The sequence below is a fragment of the Stegastes partitus genome, unplaced genomic scaffold (genome assembly GCF_000690725.1).
Source record: "Stegastes partitus isolate 25-593 unplaced genomic scaffold, Stegastes_partitus-1.0.2 Scaffold1369, whole genome shotgun sequence".
In the NCBI taxonomy this organism is placed as follows: domain Eukaryota; kingdom Metazoa; phylum Chordata; class Actinopteri; family Pomacentridae; genus Stegastes; species Stegastes partitus.
Window position 1 is genome coordinate 14676 of NW_007579100.1, and position 27815 is coordinate 42490.

Here is a 27815-nt window from a genome sequence, read left to right on the forward strand (position 1 = left end):
AACATGTTTTTGGACTTGTGGGAGGAAGCCGGAGAACCCGGAGAGAACCCACGCTGCACGGGGAGAACATGGAGACTCCACGCAGAAAGATCCCGGTGCCCCCACCGGGACGCGAACCAGTGACCTTCTGGCTGCGAGACAACAGTGCTAACTACTACGCGCCCTTACAGCCCTCCTCTAGATGTCTGGGTAATAATATCCTCAACATGATGAAACCATTCAAAAGTCAGTCCGTCCAACATTTTACGATGTGGTCGGTTGAGGTTGATGTACGTGGATTTACCATCGTAGATACAGAACCTGTGCACAGTCTACTACTAAAGCAAAAAGCTCTAGACATCCAGGAAACACCTCAAACTTAGTGAAAAGTCTCAAACACAACCTCAGAAGTCTCTCTTTGGCTGTCTACACAAACAAAAACGACAAAACCCAAAAAAAAACCTTAAAAAAAAGAAAACAGTCATCCTGATTTGTCGACAGAATTCAATCAACATGTAAACATGTAACGCTCACATCCTGAAACATTACAGTTCATGAGCTACGACGGCTACATCTGCTGTAGCAACGCTTCATGAGAAACAACAAACACTTTCTGGTATCCATGTTAGTTAAACTACATTCATCTAAGTCATCCTGATCAGCTGCTATTAGTCCAGTTATTCCTAATAAACCAGATTTTCCCTCTTCAGTATAATGTTGTGAATGCATTCTACTTTGTCCTTTCCTTCACTATTTTGTTTATTTACGGTGAAAACACTCTTTGTAGGTGAACTCTTCATCTACTACTCCACTGCAAAGCCTGTGCCATTCTATTCTCACACTACGCTGAATCATTATTCAGCAATCACAGCAAGAAGACGTGTGAAGGTCACTCCTCCAGGTAGTTTCAACCAACAATTAACACTTAAATTAACCGCCGTGCGGCAAACGAATACTCTGCGGTCGCAAGTGTCAGAAACGACGTGCAGCAGAAAGAAAGTCAGGAAAATGCTACAAATCTCGTGCAATGTGCTATTTTTATAAAAGGCGCTGCATGTGTTTTCCAACGCCGGGAGAGACTGTGAACGTTCCCTTGAAGTCACCTTCATCATCACTCATGTGTCATAAAACAGAGAAACTGCTGAGTGGCGGATCCGTACCGAAATATCAATGATCCGGAGGTTTCTGTTCTACAATCAATTCTGCAACGTAAAGGTGGATTTTGGAGCTCAGCGGTTTGGGGTAAATGTGTGTTTTATCATCAGCAGGGGACACGGCACAAAGTAAACGCTCTCCCACCAGGGCCTAGTCCAAATATTAGCCGCTTGATGGGAACTGCTGCTGCTGTCAGAGTCATACGTGAACTATGGCTCGATAAATTCTTGAGCCACTGAAGCGGGTCTGAAGAGGAGAAGAAGAAGAAGGTGACGCCGGGGTGAAAGAGTCCTCGCTCTGAACCGCTGACAGACTACGTCCAGGTCCAGAGAACCAGAGTGTGTCGCTGTGATTAGCTGGAAACAACGTCTTCAAACTGTTAAATTCAGTTTTAGTCAAATAGAATTGAATAATATGCCAATGAAGTGAGAAATGCCAAAATAAATCGCTGTGTAAAGATCAGAGCTGCAGCTTTTGGAGGGAAATTTGTGTGTCAGTTCAATAAAATATTATTATTTCCATCGTCTGTGAATATTTTTTTGTGTGTGCAGGAATATTTAAAGACACTCAGGTATCCGTTTTAAATGATTTACTCCGTTAACAGCACAGCGTACCTTTACTAAATGTTAGCAGACGGTGCTCACTGACCCAGTTCTACTCGTCTACAGTAGATTCTGCTCAATAAGACTTTGCAGACGGCGCAGTGCAGCTGGAACAGACTTTTTATCATCTGTATTCGTTTGTTGAAGTTTCTCTGATTCTGTACTCAAGTATCGGATTGGTGAGGAAAACAGTGGGGATGAGACGCTGATCTTTTGACCTATATGATAAAAAAAAACATTTTAGGAGTCGTGTAATTTAACCCAACAAGTAACATCAGGTCTGTTGATTTAACTCTCTCCTGTACTATGTAGTTCATTATCTACGACTTAATTTAGTTTAACCCTCTAGATCAGGGGTGTCAATCTCAAAAACACAGTGGGCCAAAATTTCAAACCTGAACAAAGTCGCGGGCCAACATTGAACAAATGAACCTTTTAATATGGACCAAAACAAATTTTGCTTTAACATTGAACATGGAACAAGCAACGCTTATTACCATACATTATATATAACTTAATAGTGGAGACATACAAAATCAAATTATAAATAAAAAAACACATCAGCGGCACAGTTGTAGTGTGAAGTCGCTATGCCTACTGTCACAGAGGAGAGGGAGTTTCTGGGTCCTGTCTTGATTGATGCGCCAAAACAACAACAGGGCATTATGGGATTTGTAGTATTAGCGGTGAATGCGCTGTACAGTATAATACCCGGGGGCAGCTCTAGTAGTCATTTGGTATGGTCTCGCGGGCCAAATATAACTACAAAGCAGGCCAAATTTGGCCCTCGGGCCAGAGTTTGACACCCCTGCTCTAGATGTTTTGTTGCTCCTGTCATGTTTTTACTTAATTTGGACAATTTTCAACTGCAATATAAAGTCCTGCATCTCTATAGATGCAACACAACGAAGGCCAGAAGCAGAGAGAACTCAAAAATGTCCATCAATTTAAAAAACTACAAAAAACTGAAGTTGATTTTTTTCCCCTATTTTTTTATTTTACAAAATTTTAGGGGGAAAAATGGACTCAGCCTGTAAAACTGTTCTCTAAGTGCCTGAAAGTGTTTAATACTTGAAAAACTAAACCTGTCACTCTGCACACCAGAGAGATATTTAACTAGTTTTTATTTTGCCTCCATGCTTGTCTCCTGTCTGCCTCTTGCTGATGTTGATGAAGCATCTGGATTTTAGCTCAGACTTGGTAAAGTTTCACAACACTGTAAGTTCAAAAAGTTGAAAATCAAACTTTTTTTTTCTGCTTTTAACAAACAGCTGGAAGCAACAAACCAAACTTCATCTCCTGTTATTGTTTTTGTCAAAGCCCGGATTACAGCCGACCTGCAATAAACTCATCTTTATTCACATTTCAACGTTTAAAGGAAGTTATGAAGCAAAATACGTCCTGGTAGCATATATTCTTCAGCCTAATTAAAAACTGCATCTTAACCCTGTAAAGCCAAACTAATCCTATTTGATATGTGAGTTTTTGAGACCTCCACATCATCAGTGTGAGATTTGTTTTTTGCCTGAAATACCTGATGTACACAATCAGAAACATTCAATTCACACATAATTTATTACTCTGGTTTAGGCAGGTTTATGTCTCTCCTGTACAGTACTTTTTATTTACATAGTACTTTTCTTTTACATGTAATATTTCATTTAGAATTTTTCTAGACTTAGATTTATATATTTATTGCCTGTCTTGTTATTGTTGTGTAGCTACCACAGTTTCATTCATTATGTCAAATTCCTTCTGTGTTCGAGTTCACTTGACAATAAAAGCTTTCTGTATTCTGTATAATCCATCACAGACCATAAATCATGCACCAAAAATAGCAGATGTAGCAAAAATCATACAAATTAAACCTCAAATATGACAATTACGAATTAATTTTTGATTTTTTTCGCTTTATTCGGGGTTTGTAGGGAAAGATAAAAAAAAAGGGTATAAAATAGAATCTGAAATAGCAACTCGTGTTGGTAAATAAGATGGGTAAATAAACACTCCATTTAAAAAAAAAAAAAAAAAAAAACCTGAATTTTCTGGCAATGATTTCATGGTTCAGGCTTTATAGGGTTAAAAATTTAATTTGCTAATAATATACTAATAATCTTTTTGTTCTTAAACTTTAACAAAACACAGTTACTTTTTATTTTATTCTAATTATCTGACACCATTCCATGTATTCTGTTCCCTTCCAGGCCTCTGAATGTATAATCACAACTGAATCAACTCTTAATTCCAAACTAAACCACATTTATTCCACATTACAGTCATGATTTCTTGCACTAGTCCAGATAAAAGCAGCGCAAAGTGGAAATCAAGGGTAAACATGCCCTAAATCTGCACCTGCTCCGGGCTTGTTCAGCGAATATGTTACTTTTCATTTCCATGCCTGTAATTTTCCGACCGGATTAGCGTTCGGCTGCAGCTCTGCCATATTTCTACTGAGCAGAGAATGAAGACGCCTGAGTGGCCGTTTCTCCAGAAATGATATAGGAAGAGGGTCACATCCCCGACACTCGATACCATTTCTTTGCAGAATAGCTCTTTTAAAGATTACTTTTATGGCACTTCTGCGTTATTAGACCGCTCACAGTGAAAAAGAGGCCGAGGAAAGATGGGCGAGAGGAAACGTAGCAAAGCAACAAAAGGATCCCGGTCAATTTCAAACCCATTACAGCCGAACCACCGCCACAGCACACGAGTTGCTATTTCAGATTCTATTTTATCTTTCCCTACGAACCCCGAATAAAGCGAATCGATCTGAATGTTCTCTTCGCTCAGTGGTGTCGAAATGCTGGCTGTGTTTGGAAGTGCTTTTGGAGGAAGTGAAGAGTGAACAACTTCTGTTTTACATCAAAAGGCCGGGCGGATTGGTTTCCAAGACGGTTCTGACATCTTTTTACACCTGTCGCAACATCAAACGCTTCAGGTACATTATATATTTTCAGTTGAGGTGCTGTTTTTATGCATATTGCGGCTTGAAGAGGTGCTAAATATTCAGGTTATTCAGAGCTTTTTAAGTAAGAAATACACTTTTTAAGATTATTGTTAGAATTCATTATGCCTCACTAACCCGTCCTCATTGTGTACGTACCTAAAGCCAGATCTTTAAAGCTATTATTCTGCTGTGAGGCGCACCTGAGACCTTGTTGCTCGCCAAGTGCCTTTTTTGCTTCTGATTTGTTTTGTGCTCTTTCAGCAGGACTGCTTTATCATCAGGGAGGATGGAAAAATCACCTCTGTGCAAATTGAAAACGCTCGGCTTTAATCCAGCTCCGTGTTCGGTCCTCTCTTTATTCACTTAGACATGCTTAGTGTGCATCCACAGTGTATATATAAGTGTGTGTGTGTGTTTGGATTTTAGCGAAACAGGAAGGACTGCAGCTGAGTGCACTCATTCTAACTTGCAGATACGAGCTAAATGTCCTCAGCTTTGAGTTCAACAACCACCAAAACAAACACATCTTCCAGAATGCGAACAGTGTCCAGTTGCTTCTCTGGTTACCTTCATGTGCCGACATCACAGCAGGCGTGACCTTTTCCCCCTCGGCTTTAATTAAATTAAACCCAAGCAGGCAGATGTCAACAAAAGGGCACCGGGCAAGGCTGACCTTTCTTCAGCTTTAGAGTGCAGCGAGTGGGCAGGAAGGCGAGGAGACTTTAGGAGCTAAACAAACACCCAAACTTGGACTTTTTGCTCTCCCTCTTCTTCGTCGATTCTCACATTAATGCTACACTAAAAATGCAACAACGAAGGTTTTTTTTTTTTTTACGAGGCGGCAGGAGAGCGAAGCGGCATTTACGCGGCGGAGCTTTCATTTTCTGCGAGGCTGAAGGCCGCCGAGCGGTGGCATCTTGGTAGGGTGTGATGATTATAGAAGCCTGGCAGTGATATAAGTCATCCATCACAGTCGTACTATTCAGATGAGAACGGCAGAGAAAGCGGTCGGCTGTTTTTCTGCAGGGTACGAAGCTGAAGCGTCACGAGGAAGAATCTCCTCCTGTGGCCCTACAAAGGATCCTCGGATTTAAAAAGCACACGAGAGGACACAAAAAAAATAGACTGAAAATAACCAAATAAGTGGTTTATGCTGAATAATAATGACATGTATTCACTCTAGTCATTACTGACACGGAATAGATGAATAAAAATACTTTATGTCTAAACAGGGAAACTTGTGTTAACATTAAAGTCACTGCATCACTCAGCAGCATCGTAACGCTCATTCATCCAAGTCTTTAGTTTATTTAACAATTCATACAAAAAAAAACACACCTAATTTCACATAGATTATTCTGAATAATGATACATAATATGTAGATACCGCTTTTCAAGAGACTCAAAGATGCTTTACAAAGTAGGAAAGAATGTAAAAGATAAATAAATGGATTTAAAAATAGATATAATCGAGAGTAGCAGTTTCTCAAGTGAAGGCAGTCCAGTGCTGCCCGTTAATGATCACACCCTCGGTCCAGGATGGAATCATGACTACATCCGGGCTTCAAGATGGCGGCGAGTTTAGGTGTGAAAACCATAGACTGTATAAAAGATGGACGTAGCTACCGTGACGTCACCCGTTGGTTTCTGCACTGAGAAAATGAAGCCAGGGTTTTGCTACTTCCTGGTTGACATCTTGGATTTTTGGAGCCAGTGACGCAAAAATCGTCGGAGGGGGGGCGGAGCCACAGGAGCAGCGATTGGTCAGATGGATTGAGAGGCGGGCCCTCTCTGCCCCGCCCATATTTACCGCCTTCTGCTCGCTTCGTCTGTATGGTCGCTGCCGACTGTCAATCAAGCCAGCCACACCCCTTGATCCGCAAAATGTGGACGATTTTTAAAAAATTCTGTATTGATTTATTTTCAGATTGGCCACCTGATCTCTGGATTTGACCATAAAAACTAATAAGAAAAAAATCCTGAGCTGTAGGAATGCGGTATTTCATGATCTTTTCCAATTCAAGTCTATGGGAGCCAGGGCTTTTTGGAGCCAGCAACTAGCGGACGTAGTGATATTGCAGGTTTTTGACACTTCCGGGTTGGCTTCATTTTTCAGGGCCGGTTGCTACGTCCATCTTTTATACAGTCTATGGTGAAAACTAGCCGATGAACTGGACCAGCACAATCGACGTGGCCCATATACGGACGTACATAAAGTATTTAAGGAAAGAAAATGTTTATGTTTATTCAAACGGAGCTTCATGGTTTTGCTTTAGTGAAATTTCACCTTTGTTGGTAGGAAAAGCCCCCTCATCAATGACAGTTATTTAATTAGATATACAGAGGACTAACTTCTCATCATCAACTAGTCGAGCATTTCAGCTATCGGTGACGACATGCTCTGCAACAACGCCATTCTCTGTGATGTGCCCTAATTAATGTCAGACGGTAACTCGGTGAAGCAGATCTCAGGTGAGCAGGTAATTGACAAACAAACAAATAAACAAACACGTTGCCTTCGGCGGCTGACCGGGGTGTGATAATCTGCCACGCATCACCGACGCTCGGCCCGTGAGCCGTAACGACCGGCCGACCGTGACTTTAAACAGGCAAACGTTACTCCTGGAATCAATTTCGGTGAATTTCATTACGACAAACAGCAGGATTATGACACTATTCTATGACGATAAACGGGTTGTTTTACTGTAGGTTATATTGGAAATGGGACTTTATGATTACAAACAGGATATTCTATAAAGCGGTAGTTAAAATGTAGTTTTAAACTGTAAAAAAAAAAAATGGCTGCAGTCAAAGTTGTTATTCTGTAAAATAGGAGGTGATACAAATAGATGGATTAAAATGATAAATGAAACAGATAAACATAAAAAACTTGATACTGAATACTAATAAGTAATTGACTCTCAGTGTACCAAATTAAATCCTACAGTCCTATTACTTGTTCCTACTTATTATCTCCATGTCAGGGATCATTTACTTTTATAATTAACACGTGTATTTTTAAGTATTTAGATCGTACAACAACTCAAACAAAGAAAAAGCGCCTCATTTCACATGAACAGTAGCTATAATCAAGTAAAAAAAAAAAAAAAAAAACAAGTAATAAAAAACTAATAAAACTAATAACTAATAAAAAGACAGACGTTTTAATTAGTAAGAAAAGACAGAAGCTATGGTCGACTTCTGTAAAAAATTAGAGGTCAAATCAAAATAGATAAAAACTGGTATTGGATTACGACGGAGGATTAGAGTCTCATTAGAGAAATATTTTCCCACAGACTTTGAAAATAAAGTCTTAATATTATGAGAAAAAAAATTTGTCATTTTACAAGTAAAAAATTGTAAGATTCTGAGAATAAAGTGGTAACATTAAACCAGTTGTTTTAGAAGAGGAAAGCTGTTAAAATGAGGAACATGGAGCATTTTGTGAAGTTGTAATTCAGCATTGGCTTCACAAACCAGGAGATACTTCATCTTTACTTTCATCTCGTAAAATTACAACTTTTGTTCTCGTAACATTACAAGTTTTTTATTGTAAAATTATGACTTTATTCCTCGAAGTCTGTGGAAAAATGTTTTTCTTATTGGAACCCTAATACTGCATCGTATGTAATAAAGTCAGTGTAAGAAAACATACTGAAGTCATTTAATCCTCTTACTTGTTGTTCAACATCTCGATGGGATGAATACATTCTCGTTGCGCTTCGGTTTTGCATCCCGAACCTTCTTATGCTCAAATTAAGCATTCAGGACGTGTTTTCTATCAGTCCGACTCTTCTGTGCCTCCCTGAGCGTGGATTTCTCATTAAAAAAACACTGAGGGTAGTAATTAATTAACTTTTTTGTACCCGTGATCTTCATGGCCGTTCGACAAAAGGTGCGAGCTCAGATTTAAACTGTGCTGACGGGTTGCTACGCGTCCCCGCCATAATAAATTAGACGATGAAATGATTTGGTGAAACAAAAATTCAGTATTTATACCAGCAGAGCGAGAGGCTGCTCTGAAAGTAAATCCTCTGCTGGAGGAAAATACGTATGCAAATATCCATGCATTCACATCCAAGTGGCACGTTTAGCATGTGAGGACTTCTTGCTCATTCAAGAGCTCTTCTCCTCTAATCTTTAAGCCCTCCGAGGCTTTTAAACTCGTAACAAGCGACGCCGAAACGTGTTCGGCTCAGTCTCGGATGTGAATGAAAAAGGGTTCGGCCGTAAAGACAACAGGGTGTTAACCCCGGCGATAAAAGGAAACGCTTCCAGACGAGATAACGAGACCACTTGAGCACGTAAAAGTGAAGCTGAGTGAAGGTAGTACAGATGCCAAAACAGCTGTCTGTCACCGCCCACCTCCGTCTCTGTTCCCTCTTAGATGTCTAGGTGGGAAAGGCAGAGATCTGGAATCAAAATATCTCACTTACATCTATATTTTTCTTATGTGTCTATAGATTCAAATACTTATCAGGTATTTAGATGGTTCAGTTTGTGTCGTTATACTGAATTATACAAGTGAATTACATCAGAAATCAAACAGAGGTTTAGCTTTAGATGGCTGTTTTTGGTAACTTCTGATTGTTTTCATTGCTAATAAACACTTTTTTAAAAGCCCTTCTTCACTGTTTTCCCCTTGTTCACATGTCTATATGGTGTTTTTTATTGGCTAGAAGACACATCATGGGTGAAATAAGCAGAAAACCCAGCAGCTGAGGATTTAAACCTTGAAACCCAAAGTCAGTCTTAAAAACGTTCATCTATAATAAATCCAAGAACCCAATCCTGAACTTTCAGAGTGGAGCTGTCTGAATTAATATCCTTCTTCAAACAGGTTCCAGTTATTCCAATATTACAACTCGCCATTGTAGTTTTAAGGTGTTTGAGTGCTGAGCTGTAGGTGAGCTGGTGTGCTCGAGCTGCACAGAATGAGGCGGGGACTTTATAGAGCTGCATATTCTAGAGGACGCACCAGTGTAGAGTTACATCTGAGTCATTTCAGCGCATGAATGGATTACTTTCATGCAGAAAAATGCAATTTTGAAACACAGAAATTAGTTTTTACAGGTTTAATCGTGTCTGAAAGAGACTTTAATTACTTGTCTAGTCTGTGAAATGAGAAGAAAGAAAAAAGATAAATGGTATTCATCTTAATTTCCCAGTGGCATTTTAAAGAGCCTATATTTTTGTTGTATTTTGTATGTAACACATACTGTATGTGGCTAGCAGCTGGTTTTCCTTCAAACAAAGAATGAGCAGCTTTCTGGCCGTTCACACTTGATTCCTCACTAAAGCTGCTTCCACTAAAACTACATGTCTATACTCAGAGGTCTGTGGTGACAACAGACAACCAGCACAACCAATCAATGGACTTTACAGGCTCAGGAGCTAAAGCTAACTGGTGGCAAATGCTGCTGCAGCAACGTAGAGTACAATAATAATGAAAAATAATGTTGTTTTGTAATCTTAAAGCATGCAGACATATTCTTATAAACCCCTAAAATAAAACCACAAACCTGCAAATGTGCAGAATTTTGCTCTTTAAGATAAATGGTTCAAAAGACACTGAAATCAAACTAAATCTTCACATTTAAGAAGTAGGAACCGGTGAATGTCTAGATTCTGTTTTCAGCAATTTAAAAAGTACATTTTTTGCAGATATCCAGACATTCAGAAGCCTGCAGCTGTACATAATTGTCCTCTCTCGCTGTGAGAAATGAAAGAATTAATTAAGGTCTAATTTGGCAACTTCAGGTTGTTTTAATTCAAAAGGTGTGACTTTTAATCGCTTTCTACATTCTTCTGTGGAAGCGACCTGTGAGCAGCATTCACAGATTCTTTTGAGGGAAGTGAAAGTGTATGTTTTCTCCATTCATCCCCCAACAGACGAGCTCAAAGGCTGGAGCAGGCGTCGGTGCGGCAGCGCGAGGCTGACATTAACACACTTGTTAGAGAAAAAGGTCTCCACTGTAAACAAGAGGTACAGTTCAGGGTGAACAGATGCTATAAATCACTCCGCTTCCACGCGATCTGATGTCCTTTTAGGAGAGTCTAATCTGGGAGCGCTGCAGCTTTCCTCCCCGCTGAGAGTCGAACCTCCGTCTCTGGAGGCAGCAGGAAGCTCATCAGCCAAATGTTAACCAACGTGTTGCCATTTGCCAGCACAAATATAGAAACACTGACAACGGGGCGGGAATACATCAATATTAGAGTCGGTTTAACGTCTTGCACATTGGCTAAAGATGCGATTAATTATCGATGTGTATAGCTGGCGCTCAGGTCATCAGGAAATGATGTGAAATGTGTATTATTGTGAGCTATTATCTAACAACAGCAGGCATTTAATTGCAGGCTTTCACAGCTGCCAGCTATATTTCATTTTCTTAAACGTCTGGATTCAGATTTTTTTCTACATATTCTGACAGTCATTGTTTACCGGGAACATATTTAATGATCTCGCTCTGGACAGGGACTGCTGCTGCTGCCAACGGAGGCTCACATCAAGTAATTATTGTAAATATATATTCCACTGGCAAGTCCTTGACCCATTTTAATGGCAGAACAGCACGACCTGAGGATTGTTTCTCAGTATTTTCGAGCCTCACCTCTTCCCTGCCTGTCTGAGAGTGTACGTCCAAGCTGCGGGAGGTCGGCCCGTTGCTGTGCTTTTCCACCGTCTCTTACTGTTTCCTGACCTCCCCCCCCTTCAATTTGTCGAGACGCCGCCTGGCATTTTGGCCCCGCAGGTAAATCCAGGTGTCCGCTGGAGCGTCACTCTAAATCAGGAAAAGCCTACGTGCAGCACATCGCGCCGAGGCAGGGAGCACGGGCTTTATTTAGATCTTTGTTTTCCTCGCACACAAGCCCGGATTCAAGTGTAAATGCGCTCGCGTTAGAAGTGCCTCGTGTTGATTCAAGCGTTTCCAAATGAGGAAATTCTTCTCCAAACACGGAGCCGCGAAAACAAAGAAAAGTGGGTTAAATTGGGGCAAAAGCAAAAAGCTATTTGAGCTGAAGGGGAATCCAGTTTGACAGTTTTTGAAACGCTTTTCTTCAAATGTGGACATCACAGGAGCAGCGTTTAAGGACTTCTAACAAAAAGTCACACATCATATCTTCTTCTGCTCTTTGTTTTCCCTCTTTTAAGTAAAAAAAAAAGCTGCTAAAAACAACTGATATGCCTGTGTGGGCTCTCTAATGGGAGCCGGAGTAATTGGCTGGTTGACCGGCTGATCACTAGCAGGGATGAGATGAAGCGCTCTGGGGAGGAGACGTCCGTCCTCTCTCTCCTTCTGTTGCCATGTCACCGCCACAAACACAAATCTGGAAGCAAACCGACCAAAGCTGAGCTCCCTGAGGACCAACGCTTGACTTCTTTGTACCCACTTTGTAAAAAAAATCCCCGATATGTAACTGAAAACGGCCTGTATTCATAATTATTACATTAAAAACAATCATTTAAGATGCCCTACAGCAACCAGCTCATTACTGACGTTTCAAAATCATTCACTTTTCCCAACAATTATTTTTTCCACAACATTGTTTGCTTTTTCAGAACCCAAATTAACCGTGTTTTTGTTTATCGCTGTGCAACATATCCAGCAAACAGCGTGTGCGACTTTCTAATTTGCTCAAACTTTAGAGCAATTAATTTTTTTGCAGCCCATATGGCAGAGAAGGAAAAAAGTCAGCAGCAGTCTGAGTGCAAAAAAAAAAAAAGTGTCGAATACAGAAAAGAGAGAGTGGTGCGTCGGAGGAAAAAAAAAAAAAAGCTCTCCGTCTGTTGTCACGTCGGTGTTACAGATTCAGGGGAATATCTGTTAAAAGGAAATGTCACCTGAGATGAATCTATTGTCGGCAGAGCAAACCGTGGATGTGATTCTCAGTGTGCAGATCCATCAGGTAGAGATCGAATCAGTGAGAGCAGCAGCAGCAGCAAACACCTCTGATGGAACTTCTAAACCTGAGTCGAGCATTATCAGCCTATTTATTGGACATTATCTGTTGGTATAACACATATGGGCAGTAGAGACCCTTCTGTTTGTAGTACTGGGCCAGAAGAGGCATTAAAACCCAGGATGGTTTCATAGGATGCTTTATCTGGACCCGCCTATCAGTGGATTATTAGCTTAAAGGAGGTTCTTGTTTGGGCCTGTTTAATGATGAGAAAAATGGAAAGACGTATATTTTAAAATTTAATTTAATTTAATTTAATTTAATTTAAAAAGACGTATATTTTAAAATGGTTTTGTTTTATGTTGCATGTCTACACAGGTGTTTGCTGATGTAAGAGAGAAAATAAATCCTTAAAAGATTATATAAAGATAAAGATATAAAGGTTATATAAATCCTTAAATAAATCCTTAAAATGTCCATATACCTTTTTCTACTCGGATGTGTAAATTCTTGTATATATTTGTCTTATTATCTTGTTTTATTTTTTATTAATATTTACTGTATTTTATTCTTTTCTTTCTGTAGTTATTTTACTCTATTTTACTTGATTTTTAATTTTTTTTTTCCTATTTCTGTTATTCGTGCAAATTCCTAGGGCGACGCCAACAGCTGGAACCAAATTCCTTGTATGTGTATGTACTTGGCCATTAAAGCTGATTCTGATTCTGATTCTGACATCTGTATGATGCTGTTATTAAACTCACGGTAATCAATGATCTCTGAGAGTAAAGTGCACGTGTGAAATCTCCATTAAACTCTTCAAAATGGAGCTTCAGAACATGTGATTAAGCAGCAGAACATCAGACCTCAACCTGAACCCAACCAGGTGGTTTTGGTGCGTGAGTTTAAACCAAACATTAACTAAGTAAGCAGTGAGCGGAAAACAAAAAGCAAGTCAAAATATGTCATAATGGTTCCAGACAGGACTCAAACTCAGCCTCTCAGGTGAGACGCCGCTGACCTTTGCATCAGTTCTATACCTCCAACGTCTTAATGTGGTCCTCTGTTGCTTAGTGTGAGCAAAAACACTGAGCGTTAAACTGGGTCACACCAGAAAAACCCAAAAAATGAGGTGATAACGGGGAAACTATCAGCTGATAAAAATCCCTACCAGCTGTTCTGGTTCTGAACTCTGCATGAAAAAGGAAAGACTTTCTGCTAACATGATGGTTGGGTGATCATATTTGGTGGTATTTAGGGGTTGATTTGAGGTTTTTACATAGAAATTAGAGGGTTGCTAATGTTGTATCAAATGTGTGTGAAGGGATTAATAACAGATGATCAAGAGGTTTGAACTAGTTGCTTAAAGTTTAAAGATATTTGGTAGTTGTTGAAGTTTGTTACAGACGTTTTCCAGGTTGTTGGAGGAGGTTACTACATTTTTGCTGCAGCGGGTAGTTGCTTGTGTTTTTGGATTAGTTGGTGAAAGAAACAGACGTTTAACCTCACATTCACAATCAGTCAGAGGCTAAGTAGGAAGTCACTGGTTTTTCTGGACCCAAACAGTCCGAGTCCAGCTGCTATTTCCTGAAGCTTTTAATCTCACAATCACTTTTTTCCCATTAAAATTTAAATGTACGTTGGAGGCATTTTTTGAAGTTTTAAAAGCAAATAAATAAAAAAAAACAAGAACAGCTGGGAGCGAAATAAGATCAAATTTAAAAAACCTAATTTGCCCCAAAGACAAAAATGAGTGAAGCTTCAGATTGTTCTGCAGTTTATTCCTGGTGCACGTTGGATGTTCAGAATTCTAATCTGAGACAAATCTAACTTCAAAATGCATATCATATATTTGTCTGGTTTCATGGAGGTTTGCCCCGTTGTTGTATTTCTTTGGCATGATGTCATTCCAGTTTCTGTCTGTGTAGATGGAGACTGTTTGGATGAAGTCAATGAAGTGCTGCACAGAGCAGTAAATTCAGCTTTTTGTTACTGGCAGAGCAGACGGTCACACTGAGCCAGACACCAGCCGGCGACACAACACAAACTCTGAACCACAACCCACACGAGCTTCCTGCCAAGCTCTCCATCTTATCTAACTTAATAACATGAACGAACATCTTGTCCTGCACCTCAGAGCGTTGAACAAGTCTTCAAACAAAACAATCGCCGCTATTAACATCATTTTTCCTGTAGGACTGTAAATGAGCTGCTCGGCTGCGACACATTAAACAGCGTGTGACAGCACCTGTGAATGCCGCTGCAGTCTGGGTGGATGCTGCTGTGCTCCCTCATCTTAAATACAACTAACAACACAGCTTGTGCGACTGACCTGCAGGTCACGGTGCAGCTTGTCTACTTTTTCTTTTGTTGCCTTCAGTGTAAAATCCGGCAGCCTGCCAGTCTCTGTCAATCAAACACAAACCCTGAAACGCCCCTCCAGCTGGCTCAGTCAAAAAGCAGAAAAACTTGTTTTTTTTCTCCTTCGTATTGACACAAAACTACAAATAACACATATAAAAGCATGTCTGGGTTTTATTTGACCCCTTTTGGACAATTTGGTTGGTTCTGGACTTTTGTCTCTGATCTTAGCTACAGTCGTGAATAAAAGTAATCAGACGTGTAACGACCATGTTTATAATGGCAATCTTGAGTAAAAGAATTTCTAAGTAAAGAACTTCTGGAGAAAAGCTCAACGGTCAGATGAAACAAAAAATGAGCCACAATGACCAGCAAAATGTTCAGAGGAGAGACGTTAATCCCAATAACGCCTTTAACCCCAATAACACCAAACATACCATCAAGCACGGTGGTGGCAGTATCATGCTCTGAGGCTGTTGTGGTGACAGTGCAACTGGAGCTTTACACAAAGTAAAATGTAATAATAAAGACAGACAATAACCTCAACATTCTTCAGAAAAACCTAAAATCCTCAGCTAGAAGGTTGGATCTCGGATGCAGTTTTGTTCTCCAACAAGACAATGACCCCAAACACACATCCAAAGTGGTAAAGAAATGGTTAAATCAGGCTAGAGTTAAGGTTGGACTCTCTAAAGTCCCTACTCATCAAGAATGTGGACCGTGATGAAGAAACAAATCTGGGTCAGAAAGCCAACAAATTTAGATAAACTACACCAAGAGGAGGTTCAAAGATCCAACCAGAAGCTTGTAGACGGCTACTAAAGGACCTAGTTGAGGTAAAGATGGCCAAAGAAAAACTCAACCAAATATTCGCATTATGCTGTATGTATATTTTTGACCCAGCAGATTGGATCATACTTTCAGAAGACCTGCAATAAATCTGTGAAAGACCCAAAGCGCATGATAGAAGTCATTAGAAACTGCTGTGACATACATGGTCTTTACAAGTGTTTGTAAACTCTTGATCGTGACTGTGTTCAGTTTGATTTGCAATAACTGAAATAATGTAAAACAGCTGTTGAGAGAACTGTGCAAACCCTAGCAGGCTGATATGTGTTAGTCTACAGGGGTCAGCGCATTATGTTTTAGTCTAAAGAGATTAACAATTACTGTGGTGCTGCAAAAAAACAAGCTTTTTTGACAATTTTGCAAAAGTTACGGCGCCCAAAGTGGTGAGAATTCTTCTATAGCATATGTGTAGTAATACCAAAACTGTGTGTCTGACTATAGGACTGTTATCCTGTGCATTCTCCAGCAAACACGTCAACAAAGAGCAGAGCGCGACTAAATTGTTGTCTGAAATGTCACACAGGCTACTTGTGAGAGACAGTGAGTGACAAATAACAATAAAAGCTCTACCTTGAGTCCTCCGCACTCAGCTGCTGATCCTTGGTCCACTCCAGTGATGTAAATACCCAAAGCGTACTCTGCTCCGCCTCGGATCATCAGACCCAGAGACCGGCCGTCATCCAAAACCAAGTTGACCTATTTAAGACAGACAGAGAAGGAGATGAACGGGGCTGAAGCGCAGGATAAATATCTGAGATGGCGCGAAGGAGACACATCTTAAATATCAATGTTTTAAATGACATTTCGGAGACTCGACTGTTTTGCTTGACAGGCTGCCAGATCCGTGGAGCCGAGGAGATGGAGATGTGAAACTCAATGCATGGAGGAAATGACAGTCAGAGTTGGGTTTTGCAGACAAAGAACAGAAAGAGAGAAGTTGTGCTTGGATGTTGGTGAGTCGGGGCCGGTGGTGGGGAGGCTGGATGTGTTTTTAAACGGAGGAAGGACCGTTTGAATCGGTCCATCAGTTTGTTCACGAGGCTCGTCCGTGTCGATTCCCCCGATAAGCAGCACGAACAATTTCTGACACAGTTTGGATTCAAATAAACCACCAACTGGAATCATCTCTTCTGCTGCAGCACTGCATTAAACATGCAGCGAGCTGCTGATGCCCACAGAGTTCACAGGATTGATCCAGGTCTGACACTTCATTTACTGTTTTCAGTGATGTTAAATGAAGTTGTATTTCGTGTGCATATAGATGAACCAGTTTCACATTAACATACATTATACAGCCCAAAATGTTTTGTTTTTTATCTATAAAGATGTGAATGAATCAAAAAAGGACATTTTAATGTTTGCATCATAGAAGTTTAATATTCTATTAAGGTAAGCTACAGACCTTTTTTAAAAATTGCTAGTTTTATTTAATAAAGTCAAGTTTAAATCACCTGTGCTGTCATTAAACTTCCCAGCGCTTTATGGGTCACAAACAAACACAATTATACACAGGAGCAGTGAAGTGTATTTTATACCGGTTCCATCCACACAAGAAGAAGAAGAGGAAGAAGAAGAAGAAGAAGAAGAAGAAGAAGAACAAGAACAACAACAAGATAGAAGATAGATAAACAGACAGACAGAGACAAAATAAATAAATCTAAGTGTAAAACTAGTGCAGAAACATGTATATACAGGGCGAAAACTAACTTTTATTCACTTAATTTAAATTCTTTTGATCCATTTTATTGCACATTTTAGATTATTTATAATCAATCAATTATAATTCTTCAATGCAGTTTGTGTCCATTCTATTAAACTTCTGTGTTTCTGATTTATTTCATTTAATCAATTAGATTTTATTCTGATGTATTTTGTATTATAACCTTTTACATATTTCATTTATTTTTTTCTACCTTTACCTGTAAAGCACTTCTGTGCATCATAAGCTGCTATAAAAACAAACTTGCTCACTTGCAATGTTGACGTACAAACATGGAAACTCAAACACCCAAAAACAACTTCCTCGAGACACCGCTTACAGACTATTCAGTCCGGGACACTCCAGCCCAGTGAACTGCAGCTAAAACAACCTCCAGTTAAAGGAAAAGATGAAACACAGCAGAGTTTAACTAGAAACAAAGAGGGTGCAGCACTTTCTGCCCAGCAGGGTTCATCCAGACGGTTTCCCTCCTACAGAACACACACAGCTGTGGGTCGAATGTTAAATGTGCTTCCGAGGAGGGCACGAAAGCCCAAACGCTTTCTTTTTCACACCAATTCTTAAAATACTAGAATATATTTGAGGCTGCTCACCTCAGCAAGGACCCACTCGTCCATCTATTAGGTGAGGGAGGGAAGAAGCAAACCCTCAGATTAATAACAATCAGTGTCACTCCCATTACTCTTCATTCTGCGCTAAGAAGATGTAAAATATGATGCTTTTCACATGGCGGTGGAGCTGAACTGACACATCTCATCAAGAATGGCTCTGACGAGGAGCTGCAGCAGGACCTGACCTGCACTGACCTCCATTATTCTGACAGCATCTGAACGTGTCAGCTGCATGTCTGAATGAGAACGTTTCCAAAAAAGAGTAATCTTACTAGTTCACACCTGGAAGCATTTCTGCATCCTTTCCAAAAGGGCAGAAGTCAAAATGCATATCATTGCATGAATGGATAGATATGCAAAAAATGACATACATCAAGTTGTGTGAAGCGTTTTAGGGATGTTTTTCCACATTTTAGCACCAATTTTAGTCCAAAAATATCACAGAAGGTGCAAAAGATGCAGTTAGCAATTCCACATAACAAAGTCCACATTTTCACATCTATTACAAACTGAAATGTCCAGAAAAATACAACTTTATTGTGATTAAAACAGCATCTGGACAGATAAGACTCACCACAAATAAATAAAATCCAGGGTTTGACAAGAATGCTAACATAAACTTAAGTTCAGTTTGTTGCTTCCAGCTGTTTAGGAGTCTTTCCTCTGAGTTTAATAAACACCTACAGCATCAAAATCCTTATGAATGTTTCCACAGTGAGCGAGCTGTTTGCATTCATGCACATGGATGGAACAACAGAAATGACTTCATTAATTGCTTCTGATTATAAATTATCCTCAACATGGAGACAGGATCAGTCAGGATCCAACAGCAGGTCACACTTTTCTTCACCTCAGACAAGTAAACTGTCACACAAAGTCATAGTTTATATGTTGCACCAGTTGAGTTCTGAACTCTATCACAGCTGCCAATATTGATATTTATATTTACTTATATGGAGAGAAGTTTCTGTGTTTAAAAAAATCACAGGCTATTAGTCATTTGGACAGTTTGATAAGCTTGTTATTAGCTTAGATTTATTCTTACATTAGTGCAGTATTATGCATTATAAATCACTTTATGTGCTCTCTGTGTCACTGTAGTGGGTAGGTATAGATGAAACCACTGGGAATATTCACATTTATAGATTACCAGAATGCCTTTAACAGATTTATGAAGCGGCGATGTTACAAACCCAATGTCTGAAAAGGGTTTATGACTTCTGGGGTCTTCTCTGTACACGACTTCCTGACATACAGTCCCAAAGTAAGAAATAAAAGATGAACAACAACTGCATTAGTCACTAAAATCTAACACAAACATTGGTGCAAGTGTTTCAGTATACTATACATAATCCTAAACTGCATTACTTTCTGTGATGATGAAAGCCACATTCTACAGTAAGACGACTGCTCCATGTGCAGCAGCAGCAGCAGTAGTGCAGCTCTAGTTGTTAACCAGCCTGCTGCCTTGATCTACGAGCGACTTTGAAACACTTGGGTGGACCTCGGTGCCGTGTGCGCTAGCAGCTATGTGGTTTGATGAAGGCTTCATTTGTCTGATAAAAGTGCCTTTATTGTAACCCGCAGGCGGAGACTGTGGGAGGTGTAATCTGCTCGCTCCGTTCGGTGCCTCCGGGTCGACTCGTCAAGGGTGTCTCTTCACTCCTCAGCTATTTGCTTTGGCCTTTGAGCCTTCAGTTCTCTTAATGAAGCAAATCCTCTAATGTCAGAGTTTTCATGACTTAAAACATCACTGCTGATGACTTTTGAAGCGTTCACTTATGGTGTTCAACATAAAACCTAAGAAAGGTCACATTATTAGTCAAAATAAGAAGAAATAATGGTTCCCCTTCTCTCACATCAGCCTCAGTGCTTTTTCTTTCCACATTTCCCTGCTTTCGAACACTTTACATTGCGGCACTAAACAATGCTTCTTAATGGCATGAAGGCAGTCATGTCTATCCAACCTGAAGCATTTTCTAAAATAGGTGCATTTAAAAATTCTCATGGATCAATCGTAGCAACTGGACTTGCTTGAGTTCCTTGAAGACGTTTCACCTCTCATCCAAGAGGCTTCATCGGTTCTGACTGACTGATTGGGAGATCCAGATACTTATATCCAATTGAAACCGAAACTCAGGTGCTAATGGCTCCTTAAGGATATAAGTATCTGGAACTCCCAACTAGTCAGTCAGAACTGATGAAGCCTCTTGGATGAGAGGTGGAATATCTTCAAGGAACTCAAGCAAGTCCAGTTGCTACGATTAATCCACACGAATAACCAGGACCTGGATGAACCTTCACAGACATTGATGTGCATTTAAAAAGCAAAGCGACCACATTAAATTCCAAACTATGCGCAGGTAGGAGTTCAGCTGTACCAAACTTTAAATTACACCTTTTCTCCATCACAATACGGCCCTTGATTGCTTGGTTTGATCCTAATGCAGCTGTCTCTTGCCAAGATTAAAAAAAGGGGGGGATCAGTTGCACCCTGGCGGCTACGAGATGGCACATATGCAAATATCTCTATGAAACAATGACAGTTCCATCCCTCTCATATACCCGCTGGCACAGATTTGGCATCTGGCTCACGAGTCTCACTTTCTTTCAGCGCTTATTGTGCTGCCGTCCGTCTTTTTTAATAAGAATCGTCTGCCGACTGGAGGTAAGCCAGCCACCTCTGCTCACCTTCGGGAGGGAGCCGAGGCATTCATGTTCTCTGTGACATTTATGCAGGACATAGAGAATAGTTTTTAATTACCAGACTCACCCTGCTTTTATTGGCGCCACATCGCAGCTCTTAAGGCTCAGAGTGTTTTCTGGCATCAGTTGTTATCATGGAATCAGAACGCTCTTTCTTCCTAATAGGACTCCCAGTGGTCTAGTGTCTCTCTTTTACAAGCCGTGAGATCTGAGGCGGCACTCATAGAGCCTTTTGTCTGGGACGGACGAGCTCATTTGATCACATGAACCGTACCGCACGTGTTATAGTGAAATAAATTAGCACCGCGTCTATGAAGAGGTTGTTGATGTCACGATAAGACCGTCGTAAACAGTTAGTACTTAATGGAGAGGGAACTGCAGAAGCAAGAGGTTTGCAATTGTGGTAACATAATTACATCATGCCCTTGCTTGTTAAAAAGACAGTCGAAGTTTGACGAGGCAATAAAAGGCAACCAAAACACCAGCTTCAATGCCTATATAAAATATTCACCCCGTTGGAAGTTTTCTCCTTTTATTGCTTTTCAACATTGAATCGTGGTCGATAGAACTTTGCTTTTGTGACAAGAATTTACAAACAAAGTGAAAACAGATTTTTACAAAATAATCCCACCTAAATAAAAATATAACAGATATGATAAGTGCTCGCATTAGTATGCACGTACTTTATTTAGTAAATGCATGTTTGGTTGCAGGCTGCAAGGTGGCGCAGTTGGTAGCACTGTTGCCTCGCAGCAAGAAGGTCGCCGGTTCGTGTCCCGGTGGGGGCACCGGAATCTTTCTGTGTGGAGTTTGCATGTTCTCCCCGTGCAGCGTGGGTTCTCTCCAGGTTCTCTGGCTTCCTCCCACACAGTCCAAAAACATGTTAATTGAGGTTAATTGGTGATTCTAAATTGTCCGTAGGTGTGAATGTGAGTGTGCTTGGTTGTCTGTCTCTAAGTGTAGCCCTGTGATAGACTGGTGACCTGTCCAGGGTGTCCCCTGCCTTCACCCTAAGTCGGCTGGGATAGACTCCAGCCCCCCCCCATGACCCTAGTGAGGATTAAGCGGTGTATAGATAATGGATGGATGGATGTTTGGTTGCACTTACATCTCAATCAGTGTTGCACATCTGCACTTTACCCTATTCTTCTTTACAAAAACTGTCAAATTCTCAGTTGGATTGAGGTCTGGGCTGTGACTCCGCCACTCCAGAACATTCACCTTGTTGTCTTTGAACCATTTCTGTGCAGCTTTGACTGTGTGCTTCAAGTTATGGTGTTGCTGGAAAACAGATCTTCTCCCAAGTCGCAGTTCGACTGCATCAGGTTGTCCACCAAGATTTCCCTGTACTTTGCTGCATTCATTTTACTGTTCTACCTTCACAAGCCTTCCAGGGTCTGCTGTCGAGAGACATCCCCACATAATGATGGTGCCTCCACCGTGCTTCACTGTGGGGATGGTGGGTTTGCGATGATGCGTTTAATGTCCATCAAACATTGCGTCTAGTCTGATGGTCAGAAAGTTCTATCTTGGTCCCATCAGACATAAGAACCTTCTTCCAGTTGACTTCAGAATCTCCCACATGCCTCGTGACAATCTCTAATCCAGAATTTCTTGTTGCCGCTCCCTGAGAACGTTTTGACTGGTGAAGAACAGGAAACAGTTCCTGCATGAACAGCTTGTAGCTCCTTCAGAGAAGTCATTGGTGTCTTGGTGGCCGTCCTCACTAGTCTTTTCCTGCCTCGTCACTCAGTTTTTAAGGACGGCTTGCTCTCGCCTGATTTACGTGTAAGTCTCAATCCTTTCATTTCTTCATGACGAATTTAACTCCAAGGAACATTCAGTGACTTTAACAACATTCGTCCAGCCATCCCCTGACTTATGCTTTCCAATAACCTTCTCATGGAGTTGAGTATCCTTTTGTCTTCGTGGTGTAGTTATATCCAGGAGCACTGACTCACAGATACAGGCGTCTTTATACTACAGTCATCTGAGACACGTTCACCGCCTTCAGAACATCAGAATTACAGCGAGTGTGACTTCTGGCACCAAATGGCTGCACCTGGGTTGAATTAGGGCCGTCATTTTAAAGGGTACGAATTATTCTGCAATCTCTTATTTTATGTTTTCTATTTTTTAAATAATTGACAATATTTTATGAAAATCTGTTTTCACTTTGAGACGCAAGAATCGTTTTTTTGGAAAATTCTTGCCAAAGAAAGTCAAATTAAACTGATGATTCAATGTTGAAAAGCAATAAAAGGGGAAACTTTCTAACACTTTTTATAGACACTGTAAAATATCAAGAGAATTCCCGCATAAAGACGGAAAGTAGGTGATTAAAATGTGCACTAAAGGACTGCCTGAAGTTATCTCTGACGGGACTTGACCTTTAATAAGTGGCAAAGTTGCATGTGAACAAAGAAAAAGCTGATCTTGACGAACAGTTCCTCCACTTCTGGTTGGATGTGAAGATGCACGAACACACCATTAAATCATTCCTGCTTTTTTATGGATTCTTCCTCCACTGCCTTGTATCGACACTGACAAAATAAATTCTCCATCATAATTAACAAAAAATGACAACTTTTAATCTCTGACATGTTCTGTCATCTGCTATTCCATTACTTTCCCGGACGTTTCAGGGTTTCGCTGAGGTGTCGTTTCCGTATATCGATAAATTGGTGCCGCTAATGCAGAGCGCAGTTTATTACTCATCCCCTAAGTATAGTTAAAGTACTGTTGGAGCTGATTTCAGCAGCAAGTGGACATAAACTAATGAGACTGACTGTCTCACTGATTCAATAAATCCCCGTTTCAAACCTGCCACATGCAGCTTTAAACGGTTCAATTACAAATGACACACATCTATCGTCAAATATTGGAAACGGACCCGAAACATCTAAAGCACAGCAGCTAAAACAAACCATCTAGCGGAGACTGGATTAATATCTCCTAAACGTTATCCTCCGATACAGCCTGTATTAATGGAGCTGACGCAGTTAAGATTAATGTGTGGCTATCAGCTGCAGAAAAATTGAAAGTTCTGGTGTAATAAATCTTTTAAACGGCTCTGACAGCTCCTTTCCTGCAGGTCATGAGGTGATGACAGGGTGGGATTTTTTTTTTTCTTTCGGAGACCAAAAACCTCAATTACTGTTATTGTTTTAGATTTTCTTTTACAGTGTTCATCATATTTGTCCATTACTGAGTCTGACTGTTGTATATTTTTGCTCTGCCTGGTTGGATGTGTTGAAACTAGACAGCAAACAGTTTGCTGACTGTACAAACTCTTTGAGGGGTTGCAGATATTTTTGAAAGGTGCAAATGTACAGTTTAGGAGAAGCACACATCATGTAGTGTTTGATGTGTTTGTTCAGTCTGCTGACAGAACAGTGAATGTTCACTGTTCACATCCACGTCTGGCTGAAGCAAAAGTTCCCTCCAAGCTCATATAAAGTCAAACATGCTGCTCAGGAGGGGTTACAGCGTAGATCAGAGTCCAAAGACGCAGAGCCGCAAAGGGATCGTGTTCGTCTTCACTCCAACAAACCCTCCTGGCTGCGAACACAAGACTCCCGTCTCTGTCTTAAGGTCGGCTCACAGCGTGACGCCTGATTCAGAAGCAACATTTTCGTCGGTGCCAGTGGAGGAAGCTGGATGTGATTTTTTTTTTTTTTTTGAGGGGGGCCAAATGTGGTTCAGTGTTTATGATTTATGGATCAAACACTTTTAGATTTAGTTGCTTACTTTAGCTCAGCTTAAATTCTCCATAAATAAATATTTGATTTCTTTTTTTTACACCATTGCTTTCACAGTTTTGAGAAAATTGAAGAAATTATCAGTGCCAGTAGTGCTGATAGTAACTTTTCGGAGAATGTAAACTATGAAGATCACATAATGGATGTAAAACGTTCCAGTGTTTTGTAACCTCGGTACCTTCTTCTCATCTCCCTCCTGCAGTAGCTGCATGTTGCTGCGTCGCTGGCTTTCGGTTCGTCTCAGGGTGGCGCTCCGGTGCTCGGGCAGGTCCGGAGGAGGCGACACGCTCCGGCCCTGAGGGTCGACCCAGGTATAAACATGGTTGGTGACGTAGCCGCCGGGAATCCGTCCGACTGAACGGACCTGGAGGCAAAGCTTTTTACTGCCCTTCAGCACCTGAGGAGAGGAAAGAGAGACTTTGGCTCAGGCCTGATTCTAAAAAAACAACTCAAAAGTTAATGTTTCTGTGGAGATACGTGAGTGTAAGTAGACACATATACGAGGCGTGTCAGAACAGTTCCACGACTGGTGTATTTCAAATCCAAACTACAAATTACAAGTTTCCCCTGTTGAAGTAATCCCCTGAAGTAATTTCCCAGCCTTCTCTGCCACGCCAACATGCACTCCTGGAAGGATTCTTCCGGGATCCTCCACAGCTCCGTTGTCACAGCCATCTTGATGTCGTCCACGTCTTCTAAACGGGTCCCTTGATGACCCCCTTGAGCTTGGGGAAGAGGAAACAATCCCACAGAGCCAGGTGGGGTGAGTAGGGAGGTTGCTCCAGCACAGAGATGTTCTTCTCAGCCAGGAACTGTGGGATACTCAGGGCATTGTGAGCTGGTTGTCATGGTGAAGCAGCCACGACTCGTCCTGCCACAACTCTCGCCTCTCCTCTGGACAAAGCAAACGCCGCAGGATCTCTTTGTAGACATGCTGGTTGATCGAAGTCTGTAGTTTGGGTTTGAAACATATCTTTTGTGACACCAGTCCTGGAACCTTTCTGACACACCTCGTATTATACATCTACACAAACACAGCGAGAGGTTTGAGCAGAAAATACTGAAGTATGAACCAACACATAAAAAGCAGCCTGAAAAAGATGTTTGGGATAAAATTAAAGACTACAGAGCGAAGAAACCGATTCTTGCAGTGCTTCTCCAACATCCAAAAAAACAGCCTAAACTCCCACACAAACACAGATTCACAATTTCTAAAGCATTTCTAGTGAAAATTGCTGCTGGCTGAGCCTCATTGCCTCCTGATAGCCTGCTGTATGTGCAGTCCCTCTGCAGATCAATGTATTCCCGCGTGCCTGGTGGCCTGCAGAAATCAGGCTGAATAGGAGGTGAGGCTCTTAATAATCACACGGTCGCCGTGAACCAGCAACACAAACAGGACTCTCTGCCTTCATTCAACGCTGCTGATTTCCATAAAAAGACAGTTTCCAGGTCCGTGAGCCACATCTGCTGCCTTAATGAAGAGGTGGAGTCTCTGAGGTGGTGCAGAAATTTCATCTAATTTAGAGATTAGATACGTACCAATAAGGAAAGTGTTATGCAGGCATATACAAACACAGTATCCCACTAATCTCTCCTTTACAAAGCCAGAAATAAAGCTACCTCTCCCACCACTCTTTCTTCTCCCCACAGTTCTTGCAAGAAACTCCTAAATGCTTCTGCTGAACTGCCTATTATCATAGAGTCCGCTCGAAGCACCAACTCAAATTATTACTTGTCAGAGTGCCGCGGATTGCAGAGGAGGCCCATCTCATTGAGCACAACGATCTCGCCGAATCAATTTCACAATCTTGATTTGTGCCGAGAGATAATAACTTCAATTCCGAGGCGACGGAGCTCTGTCAGCGCCAAAGATCCCTGATTGTACCAAAAAAACGCCTTTCATCAGCCTCCCTCGCCCTCGCCCGCCGCTGCAGCGTCTCTTTGTGGGCAGCGTCAATGCAAAAGTTTAGATAAAAGTATGTAACAGATAAGTTCAGCGGCAGAAGAGCAATTGCGCTGCTAGTGGCCTTTACTCACACTGGGAGGGGAGATAAAGCAGGAAGCAAAAGGACACGAAAATACTTCCAGATAAAAAAGAAGCCAACAAAACAGCACGAAATGGAAAATCGTCCACCTCCTTGATTTGACGGCTGTGTCCAAATGTTGAGGTTTGATGATCATGATTTGAACAATGCAAATCAGCAGCATGTGATTTGTGTCACATCTTCCCAACAGGATGGCAGCAGGTTGCCGCAAAACAGGAACGTGGAGGGAAATTGGTAAAAAAAAAATGTGGAAAAGATTCACAGTTCATCTAACGTCCATCAGCATCTATCAATACAAAGCAGTCGATGTTTTTTCGTATTATATCTGCAAGAATGACGCAATATGAGCGATGTAGGACGGACTGTACACTATTATTATGGAACTGGGACACAGCTATAATTAAGTGGAGATTGGTTGTTTTAGAGGAGAATAGATATCAAAGCAAAAGAACCTTTAAAAACTAATTCAAGAGGCTCTAAATGCACTGCAGCATCCGCCGTCTGAGGCAGGTATTTAACTCAAATTACTGGGGTGGCTTTTTATGCGCCGATTGTTTGCACCGAGCGCGCTGGCTTCTCCTTCAGACACTTGGCCGAGCAACGCTTTGATTTATAGTTCCTAACGGGCTCCATCACGGCGTGTGCTGGTCTGGGGAACTTAACTGCATTTCGAGGAAATGGAGGAAGAAGGCGAAATGAGCAGTGTTTAGATGCAATGAGAAGCCGGAGAGCACGGGGGAGTTAAGGCAACACGAGGAGAGAGGCAAAGATGGAGGGTAATGGGAGGCGGCCGAGGGAGGGCAGCGGGTTTAGCAGGCTGCTGCGTCCTGTGAATAGGAAACAGTGGTAATCAACGAAGCAGCTGTGGTACAGTGGTCCTAATGCCTCATCCCCGAAGGAAAGTGCTGATTGTGACACGGGGGCTGACGAAGCTCGCCGCCGCCGCCGCTCGAGCAGGACAAACAGCGCTGGGATATAATGGAATATACAGCGGAGCGTAATCGGGAATGGCACCGGCAGGTAAACTGCTCTCAGATGATGCCACGGGGGAAACAACACACTCTCACGAGGGTCCAGGGCGATCCATTTCATAACCAGGAGCTGACAGCACCAGAGACCACCATCGCTCAGAAATGCAAAAAGTCACATTCTGCAGCAGGTTTAAAGGTATCTGGTG

At 41.3% G+C, this 27815-nt stretch overlaps 1 protein-coding gene across 1 annotated transcript in view; it reads right to left on the reverse strand.

The window, feature by feature from the left end:
• Positions 1–16323: 16323 nt before the first annotated feature.
• The window catches only part of LOC103370082 (whirlin-like), a gene marked incomplete at its 3' end in the record, with an annotated part of 96696 nt that continues 85204 nt past the window's right edge, over positions 16324–27815 (reverse strand). Inside the window, exons 2-3 of the mRNA XM_008298994.1 lie at positions 24772–24990; positions 16324–16491 (exon numbers count right to left, since the gene is read on the reverse strand). Of these exons, the coding sequence (XP_008297216.1) occupies positions 16324–16491; positions 24772–24990 (387 nt within the window). The remainder of the gene's footprint in view (positions 16492–24771; positions 24991–27815) is intronic.